The sequence below is a fragment of the Giraffa tippelskirchi genome, chromosome 3 (genome assembly GCF_054371585.1).
Source record: "Giraffa tippelskirchi isolate mGirTip1 chromosome 3, T2T-mGirTip1v1.2.pri, whole genome shotgun sequence".
NCBI classification, from domain to species: domain Eukaryota; kingdom Metazoa; phylum Chordata; class Mammalia; order Artiodactyla; family Giraffidae; genus Giraffa; species Giraffa tippelskirchi.
Genome location: NC_137277.1, coordinates 173,089,098 through 173,111,437, shown reverse-complemented (window position 1 = coordinate 173,111,437; position 22,340 = coordinate 173,089,098). Strand labels below are relative to the sequence as shown.

Sequence of the window (22,340 nt, the reverse complement as noted above, 5' to 3'; positions counted from 1 at the left end):
CGCTTATCCAAAGGAGTAGCTAATGAAAATGCAAAGCTCTTAAAGTTATTAACATTAGCGACATACTGTTAAGGTGAACACTTCCTCTCCACTCTGAATGTCCCAGAGCTTGGCTGTCGTGTCCATGCTTCCAGTAGCCACCAATGTGCTTTGAGGATTAAATGATAAACATACCTGAATTACATGAAATGGGAGAGATTTTAGAAAGATAGTTTCAGATCGTTAATCCTATTATAGAGAAGCTTGAAGCTGAAACTCCCTTAGCAGATTCAGCCTAAATCTTTGCACAGATAAGTAGGCAGAATACCAGATATGAGAAGCCATCCATTTGCAGGTTGACCCGGAAGCATTCTCTGCTTGAGCACAGGCTGCTGTTCTCCATGTCACCCAGCTCAGGCTTGGAGGGGCACCAGTTCCCCTTAGTCACTTCCAGACCACAGAAAATCAAGAACAAAAGCAAAGCCCATTCCTTTGAGATTCATGCTGTCTGGCTCCCTTCCATTTTTGTTTATTTGTTTTCACTTTTTGGCCATGCCTCGGGGCATGTGGGATCTTAGTTCCCCAACCAGGGATCAAACACACACCACCTTCAGTGGAAAAGCAGTGGACCATCAGAGAAGTCCCTCTGGCTCCCATCTTCCTGTCAATCACATCCCCTCACTTACTTAGCGCTTTGGTTATCGGCTCACAGTCTCAGTTCCAAATCCCCGGTACCCTTTCTGTGGGCCATTCATCCAACACCCCTGGACCCATGATCCCGGACTCCTTTTTATAATCACCCCCATGGCTACACCATGACCTTGGTGTCACGTCCTCTAGGCAATTCACTCCTGATACACCAACCTCTAGTTACAATTTCCCAATACTTCTGCTTTTTGTCTTCTTTATCAAGCCCAGACCGCTTGCCCGCTGCAGGATGACTTCCATCTCATGTAAACCCTTCTCTTTTCTCCTGGTCTATCATGCCCCAGTCAACTCACACCCAGAGAATCACTCTTGCCGGCATGCCCGAAACTCCTAGTCCCCATCTTCCACTTGCACCCTTCTCCTAACAACTTGTGTCAGCCTGGGATTTTATCCACTCATTTGCCAGCCCTACCCCATCACTCAACCAAGGTAGTTTAAGAAAAGAGCAAGTCAGACAACTAGTGTTGCTCATTCGTGCCTTCCATCCTCAGATGCACCCTCTGTACCATTCCCTACTTTGCCCAGCATGCCTCTGACTCAGTACATTCTACCATTCCCTACTCTCGACTCCACTCCCATCTTTATTCCTGTTCATCAGATAACTTTGCCTCCTAACACTTCCCTGAAAAAAACTTACCGGTCTGGTGGGAACTTCCTGCCCTGACCCTCACTTTCCTTCCCCCCAGTCTCAGATTCAGAGAGATCCCTGCCATTTTAAGACACTGCATTCCCTTTGCTCCACGGGGAGATGATCTCACCAACTTTCCTTTCACTCTATACTAGATACTTCCCAATAGCCTATAAACATGCTTGAGTTCTTCCCACATGAAAACAAATTCTCCCTTGATTCTGTCTGTCCCTTTTTAAACTAACTTTATTTCCCTTTACAACCAAATTCCTTGGAAAAATAGTCTACCAATACTCGCTTCCCACTTTCCAATACTCATTTTCCACTCTTCCGTTCTACTGGACCACTCTGGATAAATGTCCAGTTGAGACGCTTGGTTGGTCTTGGTCATCTCACTTAACCTCCCTGAGGTTCTTGATATTTTCTTCCTTCTTGACCGTTTTGATAATGCTCTGCTTTTTTTCTCTTACTTATCTCTTTTGTTGTATCTTTTCAGAGTTTCTCTTCTCCATCTTCCCAGGATCCCACCAGCTTTCTCCTCATAGCCTACCTTTCCCTTTGGGAACTTTCAATTGTTTGGTGGTTTCTACTGCCACCCAGATGCCAGTGACTTACACATCTGTGTCTTTTACCCAGACCTCACTGCTCAGCTCAACCCCAAAGAGCCAACTGCCAAATGGATGCCTCTTTTTGAACATCACACAGGGAGATTTTACCACCATGTCTAAGACATGCAAGACACGTGAAGAAACCTGTTTCTCTCTTATGCACAGACTTGGTCAATGGCGTTGTCAGTTGCTCAAGTCTGAAATCAGGAAATCATCTGAAATACTTTCTTCCTTCAGGCCTCATATCTCCCTGGTAATCCAGTCCTACCCCTCCCACCCCTTAACTTCTCTGGCATTCTCCTCACGACAGGGCTTTGATATCTTTCTTTGCATAGTTACCAGATCCCCACAGGCTCATACTTCCCATATTATCCTCCCCGCAATGTCTCCTTCACAATAGCAAAAGAACCATCTTCCCCAAATGCAGAAACTAACCATGCCCCCTCTCAGGTGAAAACTCTCAACAGTATGGTAATATTTCCAGGATAAAGTCCCAATTCCTTAGCATGGCATTTAAGACCCTCTATAAGTCTGCAGTATAGCCTCTCCTGCCTCCCCTACTTCCATCACACAAAGACTGGGATCTAGCTTTGCGGGTCAACACATATGCCAAGTCACTGACACCTTTAGCCCAGACAACTGGGCAACATCTGGGATCCCTGCCCGTCACCTCTGACTGTGGGCAAGCAATGCTTACAAGTGTGTGTTATCTCCATATAAGCACTTTCTGTGCAGTGAAGCTGGGGGAGTGCTCCTCTGGACACTCAGCCACTGGAGTTCTTAAGCACGTACCATGGCTACACACCTCCTCTGGGCATTTGTTGGTGCAGCTCACTCTGCCCAGAACGCACCTGCCACTTCTCTGTAGACTCTTCCTTGAATACCTCTCCTGGCCAAGGAGGCTTGGCCGTTCCCTCTGTGCTCTCACTGAACTCCACACCAACTTCTAGCCCACCTACAGTACATCTTTGAACTTATCCATGGACACCTTTACTCCCTCTAGAAAACTGCAAAATCCCCAGGGGCCAAGAAATACAATTTGGCCACCTGCACATAGACCAGGGCTTCACACAGTCAATACTTGGCAAATATTCATTGGGTTGATGTCATTGATTCTAAAATATGAATGTCTTCCTAGGAACTATAAAAAAAGAAAACCTTCAAAACTCCAAGGGTGTATGGAAACACGGCCACTCTATGAAAATGAAGATTGTGTCTTTCTTATGACCTTGTGCGAGTTACTTAAGCTCTGTATACCTCAAGATCCTCAACTGAAAAATAGAGAAATAGCTACCCCTTAGGGTTGTTATGAGGAACAACTAAGCTAATATACGTAAAAAGATTGCATAATTTTTCACTGCAGCATCCCCAGCAAAGTACCTTGAACATAGCTCTTGTTGGATGAAGATACAATAAATTTGAAGAATGAATATAAATAAATTTTACTCCTAAAATAAGCAAACTCTTTAAAAGCTATCAATTGTTCCACAGGGTGCAAATGATCTCACTAATTGTTGTAAGACATTTAACACAGAATTAGTTAAGGATGAGGGCTTCCCAATAGTGAGAGCAATTTAGAGTATCAAACTATGTATGCAAATCTGAGTTCTAATTTTATCCAGGAAACAATCAGCTTAGACATTTTACATGGTATAAAAAAGTTATTTTAAAAGCTATTTTAAGAAGTTCGCCAATTCTCAGCAAGTCAATTCTCTAAAAACAAGTCAATGAAAAAGACATCAGATTGGATATTGTACTGATATACTTCTCCCATAATTTTTAGTCAATGCAGGATATGAGTCTTTGATAGTATCTGCAAGATATTAAAACTAGAGTAGTTTGTGAATGATATAAATGCCATCATATATAGAGAAATTTAAATATAAATATAAGTAAAAATAAATATATAAGTATAAATATATAAGTACTTAAATAAATATAAGCATAAATTTAAATTTAAGTATAGGGAAATTTAAAATAACAGATAGATTTTTAAATTAATTATAAAGGTGTAACAACTACTTTTGCAATGGAATCCTAAAAAGAAATAACAATGATGTGAAGCACCAATGTAAATTCATCACTTGCAATTTACATGCCACCCTGGCGGGAGTGCTTACAATGGGGCATGCTTTGGAGGAGAGGAGGAGGAATATATGGGAAATTTTTGTACTTTTCACTCAATTTTTCTGTCGACCTCAAACTTCTCTAAAACACAAAATCTACTGAAAAAAATTAAAAAGTAAAACAAAGCAAAAGCAAAAGGAATGACAACATAAAAATATAATAAAATAAGTATACTCACTATTTCTGCTGTATGACCCCTAAAGGTATGGTAACACTTTCCAGTTTCTACACTCCATAGTTTACAAGTCTTATCAAAGGAACCAGTGGCAATTTTGTCACTAAGATTTAAAAAAAATATATAGAATTTGAAAACAAAGTCAATCACAGTATTTGATACACTGAATTAAGATGAGATATTAACACATGGATCTCTATCTATTTAGAAATCTATTTCACTTTTTATACTTCAATAAAAATAAATTTTAAATTTTAAAAAATAAATAAATGAAAATAAATGAGGATATCCTTGCCAGGAATCCTGAGGATGGGACGTGCCCCTAACCACCCCACCCTCACAAAAAAATTTATTTCACTTTTAAAATAATAAGCTATCCAGTAAATCAACTATACTCCAATATAAAATAAAAAATTTAAATAAACTAAAATAAAAAGCAATCCTGTATCTGTTGCAATGGAAAACAAAATAATCTTCTAATTTTTGAATAGTATCTCTTTATATGTTCAATTATAAATATTTTACATTAAAGGTATAAATTGTGTTAAGATTGCAATCATTTTTTCATTAATGAATATGGTAAAGGATTTAGTTTAGAATAAACTTCTCTGGTGGCTTCCCTGGGGCTCAGACAGTAAAGCATCTGCATGCAATGCGGGAGACCTGGGTTCAATTCCGGGGTCGAGAAGATCCCCTGGAGAAAGAAATGGCAACCCACTTTGGTACTCTTGCCTGGAAAACCCCATGGAAAGAGGAACCTCGTAGATTACAGTCCATGGGGTGGCAAAGAGTAGGACACGACTGAGTGACTTCACTTTCACTTAGTTTAGAAAATTACTAACAAGTGGAAGTTAATAATGTGTAACAAGGGTTACACATAACCTTTGGCATCCAGTCCAATCACTTCATGGCAGATAGATGGGGCAACAGTGGAAACAGTGGCTGACTATTTTTCTGGGCTCTAAAATCACTGCAGATGGTGATTGCAGCCATGAAATTAAAAGATGCTTACTCCTTGGAAGGAAAGTTATGACCAACCTAGACAGCATATTAAAAAACAGAGACATTACTTTGCCAACAAAGGTCCATCTAGTCAAGGCTATGGTTTTTCCAGTGGTCATGTATGGATGTGAGAGTTTGACTGTAAAGAAAGCTGAGTGCCGAAGAATTGATGCTTTTGAACTGTGGTGTTGGAGAAGACTCTTGAGAGTCCCTTGGACTGCAAGGAGATCCAACCAGTCCATCCTAAAGGAGATCAGTCCTGGGTGTTCATTGGAAGGACTGATGCTGAAGCTGAAACTCCAATACTTTGGCCACATCATGCTAAGAGCTGACTCATTTGAAAAGACCCTGATGCTTGGAAAGATTGAGGAGGAGAAGGGGACAACAGAGGATGAGATGGTTGGATGGCATCATCAACTCGATGGACATGGGTTTGGGTAAACTCCGGGAGTTGGTGATGGACAGGGAGGCCTGGCGTGCTGCGATTCATGGGGTCGCAAAGAGTCGAACACAACTGAGCAACTGAACTGAACTGAACAAGGGTTGTAGGGATATGGAAAAATTCTGTTAGATATACTGAAGACAGTAACATCAAATTTAAAAGAAGGAAAATGGAAAGATATAAATCCAATTAAACATATGGCTAGATAAGGTTTTGAGAATTAGACAGTAAGTGTCTCCTTGAGAAAATAAAATCTATATTATTCTAACTGTAAGGTCTTTAAAGAAGAAAGAGGATTTGGAGATGAAATACGGTAAAGACTTCAGTCTCTTTCAAGCAAGAAGCTTCACACATTTACTGTGGATCAGGGCTACTGATCAACACCCAAGTAAGAGTAGATTAGCCTGTTCAACCAGGCTAATACTTGAGGGTCGCTAAACCCTCAGCCAGGAAACTAGCATCTTTTCCTTTACCCTGACCCCTGTCTGTCTTTTGTACTAATAGCAAGTCATCAAAAGTTCACAGAGTTGGGCCATCACTTACAAGGCAAGCTCACTGTCCAAAAGTATAGGAAAGTATTCATTTTTCCCCATCTTCAGTAGCATTGTTGTCTTTCAGTTGCCCAGTCATGTTCAACTCTTTGTGACTTCCATGGACTGCAGCATGCCAGGCCTCCCTGTCCTCACCATCTCCCAAAGTTCACCCAAGTTCATGTCCATTGCATCAGTGATGCCATTCAGCCATGTCATCCTCTGATGACCTCTTCTCCTTCTGGACTCAATCTTTTCCAGCACCAGGGTCTTTTCCAGTGAGTTAGCTGCTTGCATCAGATGACTAAAACACTGGAGCTTCAGCTTCAGTATCAATGCTTCCAATGAGTTTTCTGGGTTGATTTCCCTTTAGATTGACTGGTTTGATCTCCTTGCCATCCAAGGGACTTTCAGGAGCCTTCTCCAGCACCACAGTTTAAATGCATCAATTCTTTGGCGTTCTGCCTTCTTTACAGTCCGGCTCTCACAGCCATACGTGACCACTGGGAAGACCATAGCCTTGACTATATGGACCTTTGTCAGCAGAGTAATGTCTCTGCTTTTCAATACACTGTCTAGGTTTGTCATTACTTTCCTGCCAAGAAGCAAACGTCTTCTGATTTCATGGCTGTAATCACTGTCTCAGTGATTTTAGAGTCCAAGAAGAGGAAATCTATTACTACTTCCACCTTGTCCCCTCTATTTGCCATGAAGTAATGGGGCCAGATGGCATGATCTTAGTTTTTTTATTATTTAGTTTTAAGCCAGATCTTTCACTCTTCTCCTTCACCCTCAAAGAGGCTCTTTAGCTCCTCTTCAATGATATAGCATGTAATTTGTTAGCCTCTTAATTTTTGCCATTCAGATGACCAAAACATAAAAATAATTTTAAAGTTCATATTTATCTAGTAGTTAAGTATGTCTATTCATATCTTTTGACTATTTTTCTAATGTATTGTTTCTACTGATTTGTAAAGGAGTCCTTTACATGTTTTCCATAATAACTCTTTGTTGCACGTGTTACAAATTTTCTCACAGTGATCACTTGACTTTCATTTCATGTATTAATTTTTTAAACATACATATGTTATGTTGTATGTACTGAAGTCCATCAGACTTTTCCTTTGTAAAACAAAAATGTGAGGGGTCCTATGGTCCAAAATACATATCCCAAAGAAAATTATAAGTGCTCAGCACAGCTGCAGACTTTATAATTATCCAGACTAACTCTAATGCCTTGAATCTCTCCTCTGTTCTCAGTTCCCCCACGTGGCTTTCTGTGGTCTCTAATACTAAATGAAAACAGGGTCCTTTCTACAATGTCTTCTCTAATTTTTATAATGGTCTCATCTACAACTTCATTTAGTAACAATTTTTTCAAATATTTACCTTATCTGTGTTTTCATAGGAGACAACAGCTTTAATTTCACACATCATATTTCACTAGTTTAAGCAATATCTAATTAAATGAGATTATTACAAATTGAAAGCACAACCCCCCACAAGCAGGTTTGTGGACAAATACAACTAACTCTTGGTAAGATGAGAACGTCCCCAGTGGAAAGAGAAGTTAAGTGTACTAGTGGGTAGCCTAGTTGCTGCAGGCACTCAGACAGCTATAGGTATAAGTAGTATGTCATTTAGAAGGATAGAGGACCATGGTAAGATCTACTGAATGGGTTAACTAGAAGTTAGCTTAAAAACGGTTCTACTGCATTTTGTACTGTTATTTAGTGTGTCACTATACACAGTTTTCTACCTGATAAGACTGTAAGTTAACTTCTACATGAAGCAAACCGTGTTATGCATGTACAGCCATTCTCTTGTGGTCCAGTACTGGAAACATCAGCAGGAACTTCCGGTCAGAGTTCATCCTCTGATCAGAGAACTTCCAAGGGCAGAGAGTCAGTCCTGCGTCAATGGAAACTCTTGCTCACCGCTCTACTACTGTGAGATCCTGGGAGGGGTGCCTGAATGTTATCTATATTATATGAGGCCAGTAATACCTATCCCAAAGCTACTATGAACACTGAAGAAGATATTTTAAAGTTTTTTTAATTTTTTACTTTATTGTTGGAGTATAATTGCTTTACAAAGTTGAATTCGTTTTCTGCTGTACAATGAAGTGACTCAGCTATATGTATACATATATCACCTCCCTCTTGAGCCTCCCTCCCACGGCCCCATCCCACCCCTCTAGGTCACCACAGGGCACTGAGCTGAGCTCCCTGTGCGATACAGCCCTCTAGCAATCTATTTTATACACTAGCTATCTATTTTATACACACACACACACACACATATATATGTTAATGTTGCTCTCCCAATTTATCCCATCCTCCCCTTCCCACAGTGTCCATATATGTCTGCTTTCTCTATTCCTGCCCTGCAAATAGGTTCATTTATACCATTTTCCTAGATTTCATATATATGCCTTAACATACAATATTTGTTTTTCTCTTTCTGATTTACCTCACTCTGTAGGACAGACTCTGGGTTCATCCATACTTGCAAACATCCTAATTCACTTCAGTCGTGTCTGACTCTTTGCGAACCTATGGACCATAGCCCGCCAGGCCCCTCTGTCCATGGGATTATCCAATTAAGAACACTGGAGTGGGTTGCCATGCTCATCCTCAGGGTTTTTCCTGACCCAGTGATCGAACCCCTGTCTTTTCCATCTCCTGCAAAGGCAGGTGGGTTCTTTACCACTAGTACCACCTGGGAAGCCCTAGGTTCATCCACATCACTACAAATGACCCAATTTCATTTCTTTTTATGGCTGAGTTTGGGCTTCCCAGGTGGCACTAGTGATAAAGAACACACTTGCCAATGCAAGAGACATAAGAGACACGGGTTGGATCCCTGGATTGGGAAGATCCCCTGGAGGAGGGCATGGCAACCCACTCCAGTATTCTTGGCTGGAGAATCCCATGGAAGGAGGAGCCTGGCTGGCTGCAGTCCATGGGGTCGTATAGAGTCGAACACGACTGAAGTGACTTAGCATGCACACACTATAGCATACATCAGACATTCAACAACTTTTGGTTCTTCATCTTCCTCTTTTCCTTCCCCACTAGATGGAGGGAGAGGTGAATAAAAGAACCAGTGGATTAAAAAGGAATCACTGAATGAGTGGATGTCTTCTTACCCATAAGGGTTGTTGAACGCTATGGCATACACCACATTCCTGTGACCCTCCAGGGTGTGAAGCTCCTCTCCAGAGGCAGTGTCCCAGAGCTTGCATGTCCGATCATAGCTTCCTGTGATAAAGCTAACACAAGCAGTGGAAATGCAGCACAAGGTGAGACCAGCAGTGTGTTAATAAAGACCTATGATTTTGCCTGCAAAACTGTAACCTCATTTATCTTGCTTTTTACAATGAAAACTGTGTATGCAGAACAAAGAGTTAAGTGAAAGTGGCTCAGTCGTGTCCAACATTTTGTGACCCCGTGGACTATATAGTCCATGAAATTATCCAGGCCAGAATACTGGAGTAGGTAGCCTTTCCATTCTCCAGGGGATCTTCCAAACCCAGGGATCAAACTCAGATCTCCCACATTGGAGGCAGATTCTTTACCAGCTGAGTCACAAGGGAAGCCCAAGAATACTAGAGTGGGTAGCCTATCCCTTCTCCAGGGGATCTTCCTGACCCAGGAATTAAACTGGAGTCTCCTGCATTGCAGGCGGATTCTTTACCAACTGAGCCATCAGAGAAGCCCTCATAACCTCGTTTATCTCACTTTTTACAGTGGAAATTGTGTATGCAGAACAAAGAGTTGAACTGAGAACAATATCTAAACCCTTTGACTTGGAAACTTTCCAATTATAGCCCAAACCCAAAAAGAAGTTACTAAATAAAGTAAAGTGTAATCATTCCAATAATCATTCTTATACTATAGTTACATAACTAAATAATGTTAATAATCAGTAACATTTTCTGAAACTCTAATATATCTTAATAAACAGCATCATTCTTCCAGTCAGTCAGACCATAAGATCTTGGCTTCGTCTTTGATTCCTCTCTTTCCCTCACATCCCACACACAGTCTTTCCAGTAAATTCATCCTGTTAGCCCAATCTCAGCATACATCCCTAGGATGGCCAGTTCTCACTAGCTCCATTTCCTCCATGTCTTGCCTAGACAAAACCATCTTCTCTTAGGGCATAGCTCACACATGGTTCTTACAAATCTATTTTCCTCATAGCAACTGCATTTACTTTTTAAAACTTCCTCAAATGGCTTCCTAGTAATCTAGAAGAAAATGCAAACTCTGCTCATGGTCCACAAGACCAGCAGCCCTGGCTAACTCTGGGACCTCAACTTCACCCAAAAGCATAGCCTGATCAGTCACATTCCCATCAGCAGAAAGCTAGTCTCTGAAGACCTGGATTGTTTGTTTCATAAACCTTTATCTTTCTACCCATCCTGTTTACCACCATCACCCCCAAAGCCCTGGGACATGACTGGTACACTAAGAGGTGTTCGATAAATATTTGTTTAACAATCCTTTAACATTACTGTTCTACTACAGGAATTGTTAGTATATTGTTCTCTAATAGCTTGAGTTAAAATCATAGTATCTTCATTATTCCTAAATATTCCATTAGGAAAAAATAATTCCCAAGTACAGAAAAAATGCACAACATTGAAAAGCCAGTCTTCATGTCAAGTTGTGATGATAAAAGGTGAAACAAATTCTGCTATCTAAACCCAACTAAACAGGAAAGTTAACAAGGCAGTATATTTTTCGTTCTCTTCTTGGTATTTTCCTCCTAGCTTCTTGGAGAGTGTAAATTGGTATGGTCATTATGGAACACAGTATGGTGGTTACCAAAATAATTAAAACTGGAACTACCATATGACCCAGGAATCCCATTTCTGGGCATATATTTGAAGGAAATGGGATCAGGATCTTGTAGAAATGCCTCTACTCCCATGTTCACTGTAGCATTGTTCACTATGACTGAGATACGGAAATATCCTGAATATCAGTCAGAGGATGAATAGGTGAAGAAAATGTGGTATATATCTACAGATAGATAGATACCAATGAAATATTATTCAGCCTTGAGAAAGGAGGTGATCGCATCATTTGCTACTACATGGACAAACTTGAGGGACATGATGCTAAGTGAAATAAGCCAGACACAGAAGGACAAATATCACATAATCTCACTTACATGTGGAATCTAAACAATAGCAACAAAAAAGTTGAACTCACAGAAGCAGAATAGTAGTTACCAGGTGCTAGGGAGGTGGGAGAAATGAGGAAACACCGGTCAAAGGGTACAAAGTTGCAGTTATGTAGGAGGAGTAAGTCTAGAGATCTAATGTACACCCATGATGATTACAGTTAATAATTCTGTAATGAACACTGGAAATACTCTGACAGAATAGATTTCAGGTCCACCAAAAATGGTAACCCTGTGGAGATAAGATGTTAATAACCTTGACTGTTGTAAACATTCCACTGTGCATAGGTATCAAATCATCATGTTGCATACATCATGGGTGCTAGCGCTCAGTTGCTCAGTTGTGTCCAACTCTTGGCAACCCCATGGACTCTAGCCCTCCAGGCTCCTCTGTCCATGGGGATTCTCCAGACAAGAATACTGGAGTGGGTTCCCATGCCCTCCTCACATTATGGGTAGGCAAATCTTATTTTAAAAAAGATTTGTATCCCTTGGTTGTTAAAAATTAGAAATAAAAAAACAGAAATAAACATACACGCAAATAAATAAGCAGTGCACAGAAGGTTTTGGGACAGTGAGACTGCTCTGTGTGATAACATAGCACTGTATAGATGTCGTTATACATTTGCCAACCCACAGAATTTACAAACCCAAGAATGAACCCTAATGTGCACTATGAACTTCCAGTGATAATGATGTGTCAGTATAGTTCAACAGTTGCAACAGATGTAGGTCTTTGTGGGGAATAGTGATAGTGACAGAAGCTGTTGGGGATGGGGATAGAAGGCAGAAGTTATTCATATATAGGAAATCTCTGCACCTTCGGCTCAATTTTGCTGTGAACCTAAAGCTGCTCTAAGAAAATAAAGTCCAATAAATTTTTTTTTAATAAAGAGAGGACCTTACCATGAGCCTGATTTATTAAGTGCAACATTAGTCAGCGGCAGTATATGTGCTCTGAGAACCTTCAATAAAAGAAAACATCATTTATTTCAAACTCGAACAAAATTATTCAGCCCATTCATTTTAACTTCCAACCAATGAAGACATTCAAATGCATCTTAATTATATATAATAAATGGATAGTATCCAGTATTTGAACAAAGGAGGAAAACACATAAGACTTTCTGTTATTAAAACCAATAACACATCTGGAGGTTGCAAATAATTACAGAAGCATGATCAAATATAGGTTTTCTATCAATTTGCCTTTAGATAGATTATGGCTATGAGATACCAAATAGCTGTTGTCGTTCAGTTGCTCAGTCATGTCTGACTCTTTGCAACCCCATGAACCATAGCACACCAGGCTTCCCTGCACTTCACTAGCTCCCAGAGTCTGCTTGAACTAATGTCCATTGAGTCGATGTTGCCATCCAACCATCTCATCCTCTGTTGCCCTCTTCCCCTCCTGCCCTCAATCCTTCCCAGCACCAGGGTCTTTTCACTAATTTATATTCTCTTTCACATATTGTACATGGTTTGTATATATGCATAAACAGTATATATAGGAAATAAACCAAAGATGTTTCAAATACAGATTAACAACGAATCATTACTTTTTGAATCTTACAGCTTCTTTAGAGTCGGGATATGTCATGGAATTTATATTTTCATCCCTACGTTGTCCAGCACATAGTGGATGCTTTATATTTACTGAATGAATATATGTAAATTGGACCATCTGCTTCTAGGTAGAATGACTGGCTAGACTGGGACAGCCCTAATTATGTATACTGCCAGAGTGTAACTGTTAATAGTGTCCTCCTTCACTATCAAAATATTCCCTTTGGAAGAGAAATTACAAGGTCATCTAAGTTATAGAGTTCATATTTGAAGTAAAATAGTGCCACCTGCTGGAAAAAGAATTATTACAAGAATGACCATCTTTCAGTAAGTTGAAAGAATGAATACAGAAGATTGTTGAATACTTCGCATCAGACAAAATATGCTGAGTATATAAATAACAAGTATATATAATTCATAAAAAAATAAAATCAGTGTAATATAAATCATTTCTAGAATAAAGCATTAAATGTTGTTAAATAATAAAGAAAAATGAAAGCTGTTATTGAAGTAATAAATGACATTTATTTTAATTTAGTTACCAAGATTATAGATGAAAATAAGCATATCTTTATGGAATTAAAATTATCATACAATCCATATCAATAAATAATTTACTGAAATATAGTTTAGTTCACATGGAAGCAGAAAATTTGAAATGTTGATACACCATGAAATACATCTTAATATTACTCCAACTGGAAAAAAAATTTTAATTATTCAATAACTTAGAGCTACTTTAATGATTATTCTTTAGATTTATCATTATAAAGAAAAGTTAAAGTTACTAAGTGCAGATCTTTATTGAACCTGTCAAGAAACCAATTTTTTAATTTTATTCATTCATTCAACAAACATTTAAGATTTAGTCTTAGCAAAAATGTGGAGGACCTGAAAGAAAACATGACTTATATTTTATTTTAGATTAGTAGAATTAAGTAATTCATTGAAGTTCTTCTACTTGGTATCTTTAAACATGCATTACCTTAAAAAGATAGAATTTGTGGTTGCTGTGCTGTCCGAGTTTATTTTGTAATCTCTGTATTAAAAGTTTGACCTGGTCTGATCGTGAAGCTGTGATGAGAGGTTCTGCTTTCTGTATCTCTTCTACTAATGCACTGACATCTGTACTGAAATTAACCAAAAGAAAGTTACTTTTTTTCTACGTCAGAAATTGCATATACATTCACTACATGAAGGATTGCGTTGCTTTATGAAGTTAAAGATATATAAAATGTCAACAGCATCATCATGTTCACCAAGAGATTTCCAGGGAAAAAAAATCATAGAAATCAATAAAGAGCATCCTGGCAGGGATGAAAGCTGCCTGGGTTCTCTTCAGTGCCTTTCCATTACCTGAGACTTCTCTCGAGGAAGGTGCGCAAAGTTCTGATTTGCTCATCTAGGAAGGCCAAGTGCTGCTTCTGAACAAGAGCTCTTTTAATTTTCTGTTTCTCTTTTTCCTTTAAATAAATATATATTAAAGTTGCCCAATCCTACTTTACTTTCCACGTTACCTATGACCTCCCATTTAATCCTATAACAACCCTCTAAAATTTAATGCTTTTCATAACTATTTTGGGGATGAAGAAATTGAGGTTCAGAAAGTTTTGATTTGCTGTATTTTGGGGGAAAGATAAAGTACCTCACCAAAACAGACATTCAAAGAGCTATCATGATTATTAATTTCTTAAGACCATAACATTATCTCCCTGAAAGAGAGCCAGTGTGAGAAATACAGATTCAAGTTTCCCCCAGCATTCAAATAATCTGCAGCAATTCTAGTAAATTTTGCTAGTTCAGAATATTAATTCAAGACAAATATTAATGTCTGTCTACCACAAAACATCCAGAATAGGGTCATTTTGCAAAACACGTCCCCAAATCGAGAAAGGATTCACAGATCGGGCTGCTGTGGGAGAGGTTGGCCGACGGCATCCAGCTGCAGTTCCCTCAGAATTCACATCAGAATTTGAGCCCAGGGCTTGCTCTTCTTTGCAGCCCTCAGCCCCTGGCTAAGCAAGGGGGCCATGCAAGAGCCTGGCCACTTCTGCTCTGTGAGCCTGGCCATTTCCCCTTCTGTCCAACCCTGCCTCGTTCTCTGATCTGTCCCAGGGGTCACCTCCCAACAAACTTGTACTTGCCTACTTCTGTCTCAGCATCTGCTTCACAGAAATGCATAGTCTAATAAGCATCCTACTTTTCATAAATAAACATGTCCTGAGCTCCAGGTTTGTGCGAGGTGCTGAACTAGGAGACCCTTCATTCAACTAACGTTGATTACTTGCCATAAGTTAGGCCCAGGGAGTGTCCAAGATATGGTGCCAGCTCTCAAGCAATACAGTCGTTCAGAATAAGAGTGAATATTTGGAATGGAAATGAATCAGAGATGATCCCTAACAATGACTTTGAAAAAACTCAGGGGTCAACAGAGTTAGACCTGCATAAGAATTCAAAAGATAATAATACCTCTTGGAAAGATTTTCAACAAATGTTATGAATCAAAACAGATTTTCAAACCAAAAGGTTTATTTTTTTATTTTTTATTTTTTATTTATTTTTTTTTTAAGAGATTTTATATTTTAATATTCTCCGTTGGTTTGGGAAGAAGAAAAGGACAGACTGATAATCCTTTTCCCACGCCCTCCTCATTCAGCAAGAGCCGTGTTCAGTCACTTCAGTCATGTTCAACTTTTTGGGACCCCATGGACTGTAGTCCGCCAGGCTCCTCTGCCCATGGGATTTCCCAGACAAGAATACTGGGGTGGATTGCTATTCCCTCCTCCAGGGGATCTTCCCAACCCAGGGGTCGAACCCACATCTCCTGTGTCTCCTACCTTGCAGGCAGATTCTTTACCGCTGAGCCACCCCAGAAGCCCATTCAGTAAGACACTAATATAAAATTCACTGAAACAAACAGGAAATAATACACCCAGAACAATTTTTTTAGTAATGTATTGTCTGTAGTTTTATGAGCTCATCTACAGACCATCCTATGTCAAGGTTTCCCAATAATGGTTTTGGATGTGAAATACATGCTGCACTACATAGCTACCTTACCTGGGATCGAGATCAAGCAAGTCTATGGATTTGGTCTTTAATTGTCCACTTTTTTCATATTCCAACATAATTCCTAAAAAATACACAAATACAAAACACTTATGATGACAGCCTAGGCCAAAAGTTAACCTACTTAGATACAATTTTTTTTTCCATTTTTGAAAATTTTCAACGTAAAACATATGCAGATATTCAATCAATAATTGAATAAATAAATAATGTAACATTAAGTAATATAATCATCACTCATAACTCAGAGAAAGGTTGTAAAGAACTAGCACTTCAGAGCCCACACAGCATAATCTAATTTCCTAAATAGATGCATTTCCAAAACCTAGCAAGCAAATTAGCAAAATTGTTTTCCTTATTCACAACTATCTTATTTTTAATAAGATGAAAAGTGTTAAACATTTGTATGCCAACTACTAAAAATTACTTGGTTTTCTGTAAAAATGAATCTAGAAGATAGAGTGCAAAATTTGAAACATGTACATTGATTTGACTGCTTCACTGTGACAAGACATTAAGGCAGTATGCCCACTGAACGCCAATACAAGCAAGAGGCTGTGACATGCGCAATGAAAAGTATAAGCAGAAAATAGATTAATATGCTTCCAGGAATACATGTTGTTCGTCAGAGATTGTTTCTCACAGTATCTTAATATTCTTGATCTTCTCTTGGCTGTGAACCATAGGTAATGTGTGATTTCCAAAGCACTTGGGTAAGAAGACGCTCACCCCTCCCCCAATTCTATAATGTACCAAAAGGCCAAGCTTCAAAAGGTAAAATAGTATGGCTTACCCAGCTCATATTCAATCAACAGAAACCTTTAAAGTGCACAAAATACCAACCAGTTCAATTAATGCTTATTTAGATCCTTCTTCTGGCCAAAGAACAAGGGGCCCACATGCAATAAATAAACGACAAAGATTGTCATAACTGAGTCAACTGAAAAGCATGTATTCAACACCTATTCTTCACAAAGCAAAGAGATTCTGAAGGATGAAAGATAAAAAGGGAAAGCCCCAAGTTTGATTACCCATATTACTGCTACGTTCCTTTAGTCTTCCGGAATCTAGGTTAGGGAGAGGAATTATTCAGTGGATGCCAACAAAAGAATGCTCCTGACCTATAAGCTATTCATAAGAGGGTGGGAGGACTGAAATTAAAAGATTAGGAGGTGAAACATAATTGCTTTATACATGAAAATGATTCAGTGGTGAGCCATACTTTTCCTATTTGATAATGCTATTTAACACCCACCTGCTATTCAGTTGTACCTTGGAAATTTGCAATGTCATGTGGCTTACCAAAGATTTGAATTTAAGTATCTAACATGCTAAGTGAGATGATCTTATTTATTATAAGATAATCATTAAGGCAATAGTCACAGCCATGAGTCTAAAGCTTTACTTGAGTTTACTTGCTTTTAGAATCCTGGATTCAAAGTCTGAGCCACTCACATTTCAAGGTGGATTCTACACATTCTGCTTAACCCATATCATCTCATTTAACCCGTTCATTTATTTAACCCATTCATTTATTTAACAAATATGTGAGCACTCATTTATGCACCCAGCTCTACTAGAGGCTCATTTAGAGGTTCTACTCTAGGAGCTACAGATACCATTGTAAGTGAAATTAGCAAACTCCTTGCCCTCATGAAGTTGATATTCTAGTCGGGGAGACTAAGTAAGATAAATAAGTAAAATTTAGTTTGGTTGAATTGAGATAATGCTAAGAAAAGACAAAGCAAGGAAGAGGGTTCTGAAACACCATGAGGAGAAGTTGCAAATTCTAGGAAGGAGGGGGCTTCACTTTATTCACTTTACTTACATTTTATAAAAAAAAAAAAAAGCTAAAGAAGCTAAAAGTAACAATATCCGGGGGAAGATTATTCCAAGCAAAAAGACCAGCACCTGCAGAGACCCTGACTGGGGGCATGCCTGGCCCACCCAAGGAACACAAAGCAGAGAAGTGCTGCTGGAGGGGGAGTGAAGTCAGAGAGGCCAAAGAGGGTGGATCCTGTATGGTCTTGGGCATCATGGCCCTTTCACTTCAAAAGAAACGAAAGCCACTGAAAGGTTGGAGAAGAACGGTGATGTAATCAGATTTATGCTTTAACAGAGTCACCTCCACAGAAGTGGGGCAAGTGTAGAGCCTCTAGCAATAAAGAGAATGGTGGCCGTGATTCTGGAGAAAAGTTGTTGAACTCTATATATATTTTGAAGGTGAACTGGCAGGGTTTGTCCCTGGACCAAACATGGAGTGAGCAAGAGAGGAGAAAAAGACAAGTCTAAGATTTTGACAGAAGTAAGTGGAGGAATGGAGCTTCCCCTGACTGACAGGAGGTAGACCATCAGAGGCCCCATGTGAGATGTATGTTGGACGTATGTATGTTGGATGTATGTATCTGAATGAAGAACCAGGCAGGCAGGAAGGTACTTAGGACTACTCAGGATGATTTTTAAGCCTTGAGAATAGAGAGATCATCCAGCAAACGGATAGAGTTAGAGAAGTCCCCGATGGCTCAGCAGATAAAGAATCTACCTGCAATGCAGGAGACACAGGAGATGTGGCTTCAGTCTCTAGGCTGAGAAGGTTTTCCTGGAAGAGGAAATGCCACCCATTCCAGTATTCTTGCCTGGGAAATTCCATGGACAGTCACAAAGAGTCCAACACGACTGGGCACAACCACGGACAGATGGAGAGAAGCCCAAGGATAGAACTCAGGGATGCTCCAACGTTAAGATAAGAAAGAAGCGGACAAGTTAACAAGATAGACCAAGGAGTGGCAATGAGGTAGAAGAAAACATGGAATGTGTGTTCTGGAAGTCACGGGAGGGCAGAGTGATCCAATGCATCAAGTGCTGCTGCCCGGTCAAAAAAGACAAAGACTGAGATGGGACTTGGCCGGTGGATTCAGCATTATTGGAGGTGGTTACTGAAGATCTTGAACAGTTTCAGGGGATCAGTGAGGGTGAAACCACGATAGGAGTGAGTTCAAGACAAAAGGGGGAAGAAAAATTGGGGACAACATTCTTGTCAAGGAGGTTCACTCCCAAAATAGACTTGAGAGACTAGCTAAAGGGAGTCAGTACACGTATAGGATAAGTGTTATTACCACCACTTGACTGATGCCTTAACAAATAAAAACCAAACAAATCCTCAAGTTTCACATTTTCACATGCTGATATCCAGTTATTCTTTTAATTAATATTAACTGGAAATTTAAGAGGGAAAAAACTGAGTGTCCTTACTACAAACTTGCTACCAGCTTCATGTCAAAGTTGCACTCATGCAGGGAGGCAGAAGGAGGATCTCCTGAGTTTTAAAACATTTATTTTAAAATCACAAGTTTTCATTTACTAATAAACTCACTCAATAAACACTGAGGACCTCCTATACGCCAGAGTCTCTTTTACAGCTGAAGAAGAGACGAGGTCTCAGTTCTCATGGAGCTTACATTTTATGGGAAAGAGAGAGTCATTCAAAGCACAGGCAATAAATATACTTTGATAAATATAATCAAAGACAATAAAGCAAAATGGTTGAGAGTAAGATCAATGAGGGGAAGTGCTTCTTTGAATAGTGATAATGGATGGTCTCTGAGTAGGTGACACTGACCAAGACCAAATGAAGAAAAGTGGCCCAAGTCTAGAGACGTCTGAGTCCAGAAAGAGAGACTGATGAGTGAAATGCCCTCCATGAAGTCTTGGAAGAGCAGTTAAAGAATCCCATGGATGGAGGAGCCTGGTAGGCTGTGGTCCATGGGGTCGCTAAGAGTCGGACACGACTGAGCGTCTTCACTTTCACTTTTCACTTTCATGCATTGGAGAAGGAAATGGCAACCCACTCCAGTGTTCTTGCCTGGAGAATCCCAGGGACCGGGGATCCTGGTGGGCTGCCATCTAGGGGGTCGGACAGAGTCGGACACAACTGAAGCGACTTAGCAGCAGCAGTAGCAGCAGCAGAAATGTAGTGAGTATAAGCTAAATCCTACAGAGTATGGATCTTATTTTGAACATGATGAAAAACTATTAGAGATGCTGAGTCCAGATTCCGCTGGCTGTTAGTGACATACAGACTGTAGAGACTGGAGTTAAACCAGGAATCCAGTTGACAAGCCCAGGGATGGAGGAAGTAGAAGTGATGGTGGGTGAGATGGAGATAGGGATAAAGGTGAAAGCAGGAAGGTGTGTGGGGTCAAGAAACTTGTGCCAAGGAAATGAGAAGAATGTGATGGACTCACAAAATACTTTGAAAATAGAGCTGACAGCATTTGTTAATGAACTGGATACGAGAGTGCAGAGAGGGTCAGTGAATCACAAGAGAGAAGTAAAGGATGGCTGAGGTTTCTGCCAGAAAAAGTGGATGGCGTGGTGATGCCATCCATGGACTGGGCCCAGACTGAAACAGCTACACGACTAGGAGGGGCTGGAGAAAATGACCCATGAGGTCTGTGCCTACTAGACATCTTCATGGAGATTGTGAGTAAGGAGTTGGATGCATTACTGTGAACAGTGAGATATTCAGTGCTAAATTCTTCAAGTCCCACCCCTCCCAAATTTATCCTAAATCAAACCAGTCCAAAGCGATATCACCCCCCATTTGACATCTTAAAGACAGTTTTTGTTCAGACTTTTCATTGAGCAAATGTACTTTTTCTTCTACTGCCTTGTGGCAAGTTTTGAGGACTTTTTACTTTATATTTTTGGTTTCAATGTGAGTTCTGAATTAGAAGCCAAGAATTCTGCTCCTATTTCTATCCTTGCCAATCTGTATGACCAGTGGACTTCACTTATCCTCTAAAGGTCAAGAGGACTAGGCGAGAGTGTCCTACTCTACACGTGATTTTAGCCAAAAGACCAAGAAGCAATGCCCTGCTCTAAAACTAGAGCACTCTAGCATTCTCTGGGTTTATTTCATAGTTCCTGAGCTCACTGGAACTTTTTAAAGCCCTATGTTGCAAGAGCACAAAGTGTACACAGTAAAGCGCAACCTTAGTGATTCAGTCCTGTCCAACTCCTTGCCACCCCACCTACAATAGCCTGCCATGGAATTCTCCAGGCAAGAATACTGGAGTGGGTTGCTATTCCCTTCTCCAGGGAATCTTCCCGACCCAACGATCGAATCCAGGTCTCCCACATTGCAGGCAGATTCTTTACCATCTGAGCCACCAGGCAGGGCTTCAGTAAATGTGTCGATGGGTTGATATGTACAGTCTGGAATTCGGTCACTAAGGTAATATGCTTTTTAAGTATGCGTTTTTCTTCCCATACTCAACAAACCTTGACTTGATCATTCTGGTGCCTTTAAAATAAAAAAAACAATGTGACCCTTGTCAGCGTCTTCCCTTCCAGAAACAATATTCCACAACATCACTAATCACTCCCTCTCCTTCTCTTCCACTTCGTTCCTAAGTAACCAGAAAGCATTACAACTCAGTCATTTAAAAGTTTAAGGACTTCCTTTAAAAAAAAAAAAAAAAAGGTTTTTTTTTTTTTAAGTTTTTCGAAACTGAGTACAGCATCTAAAGCAGTGAAGAGCGCAAGTTAGGAAGCACCAGGCTTCCCAAAGGATCACCCGCTCTGGACACCACCGCTCAGGCCCCAGCACTTTTCTTCTGCCCCAGACCCTCCCTGTGCAGGCCTCCACGTGAAAGCAGAGGGGGCCCGGCCCGTACCTGGCGGGTAATACCGGAGCAGGAGGCTCTTGAGCTTCATTTTCTCGCTAGGTGACCACCAGCCAACAGACTTGGTCGCCATGGAAACGGCCAAACAGCGGACAGCCCCGGCGCGCATGCGCGGGAGCCACTGCAAGTTTCTGGGACGCGGGGCTCGGAGCTCTGGCTGTTGGAGCTCATCCTGCCGCTCAGGCGTCCGGGGATTGGCTGGGGGGTCCCGGAGATGCGCGGGCGCAGAGCGCACCCTGCCCCCTCCGCCGCCCGCATCTGCCTGGGGGTTCCCCGGGACGGGACAGGGGGTCCAGGGCGCCGAGCAGAGAGAACGCTCCCGCCCGCGCCGCCTTCGCCGGAATCTACACCTTTCGGTGCAGGTATACGGGGTGGGTGGGACGAGCTCCCCTGGTGTCTTCAGTCAGGGTGACCTCACAAGGGGAGAGGCGCGGCCGGGGACCACGGGCCTCAGCTGCAGCCTGGGCCACACGAGCTTTCACCCACTGGCTTTCCAATCCAGAGGGTGAGAGTAAACTCCCGCTCGCGGTTACCATTCCTGGCCCCTCATGTCCCTGCCCCCACAAAAGAAAAATGACCTCAACGTGATCGCCTACATTTTGGGTCTCTGTGTCACTGCGCTA

General features: G+C 40.7%; 1 protein-coding gene across 6 annotated transcripts in view; it reads right to left on the bottom strand.

The window, feature by feature from the left end:
* Positions 1-22,075, bottom strand: part of DAW1 (dynein assembly factor with WD repeats 1) — a 38,382-nt gene extending 16,307 nt beyond the window's left edge. For 3 of the 6 annotated variants that reach the window (XM_081584797.1, XM_081584802.1, XM_081584798.1), the window contains exons 1-7: positions 21,709-22,075; positions 16,022-16,094; positions 13,947-14,091; positions 12,302-12,360; positions 9,351-9,473; positions 4,229-4,328; positions 67-174 (exon numbers count right to left, since the gene is read on the bottom strand). In XM_081584797.1, the coding sequence (XP_081440923.1) occupies positions 67-174; positions 4,229-4,328; positions 9,351-9,473; positions 12,302-12,360; positions 13,947-14,091; positions 16,022-16,094; positions 21,709-21,826 (726 nt within the window). In that variant the 5' untranslated portion in view covers positions 21,827-22,075. Of the gene's footprint in view, positions 1-66; positions 175-4,228; positions 4,329-9,350; positions 9,474-12,301; positions 12,361-13,946; positions 14,092-16,021; positions 16,095-21,313; positions 21,442-21,708 lie in introns of all 6 variants that reach the window. The other 3 variants (XM_081584801.1, XM_081584803.1, XM_081584800.1) reach the window with 3 other exon arrangements.
* Between the last annotated feature and the right edge of the window lie 265 nt (positions 22,076-22,340).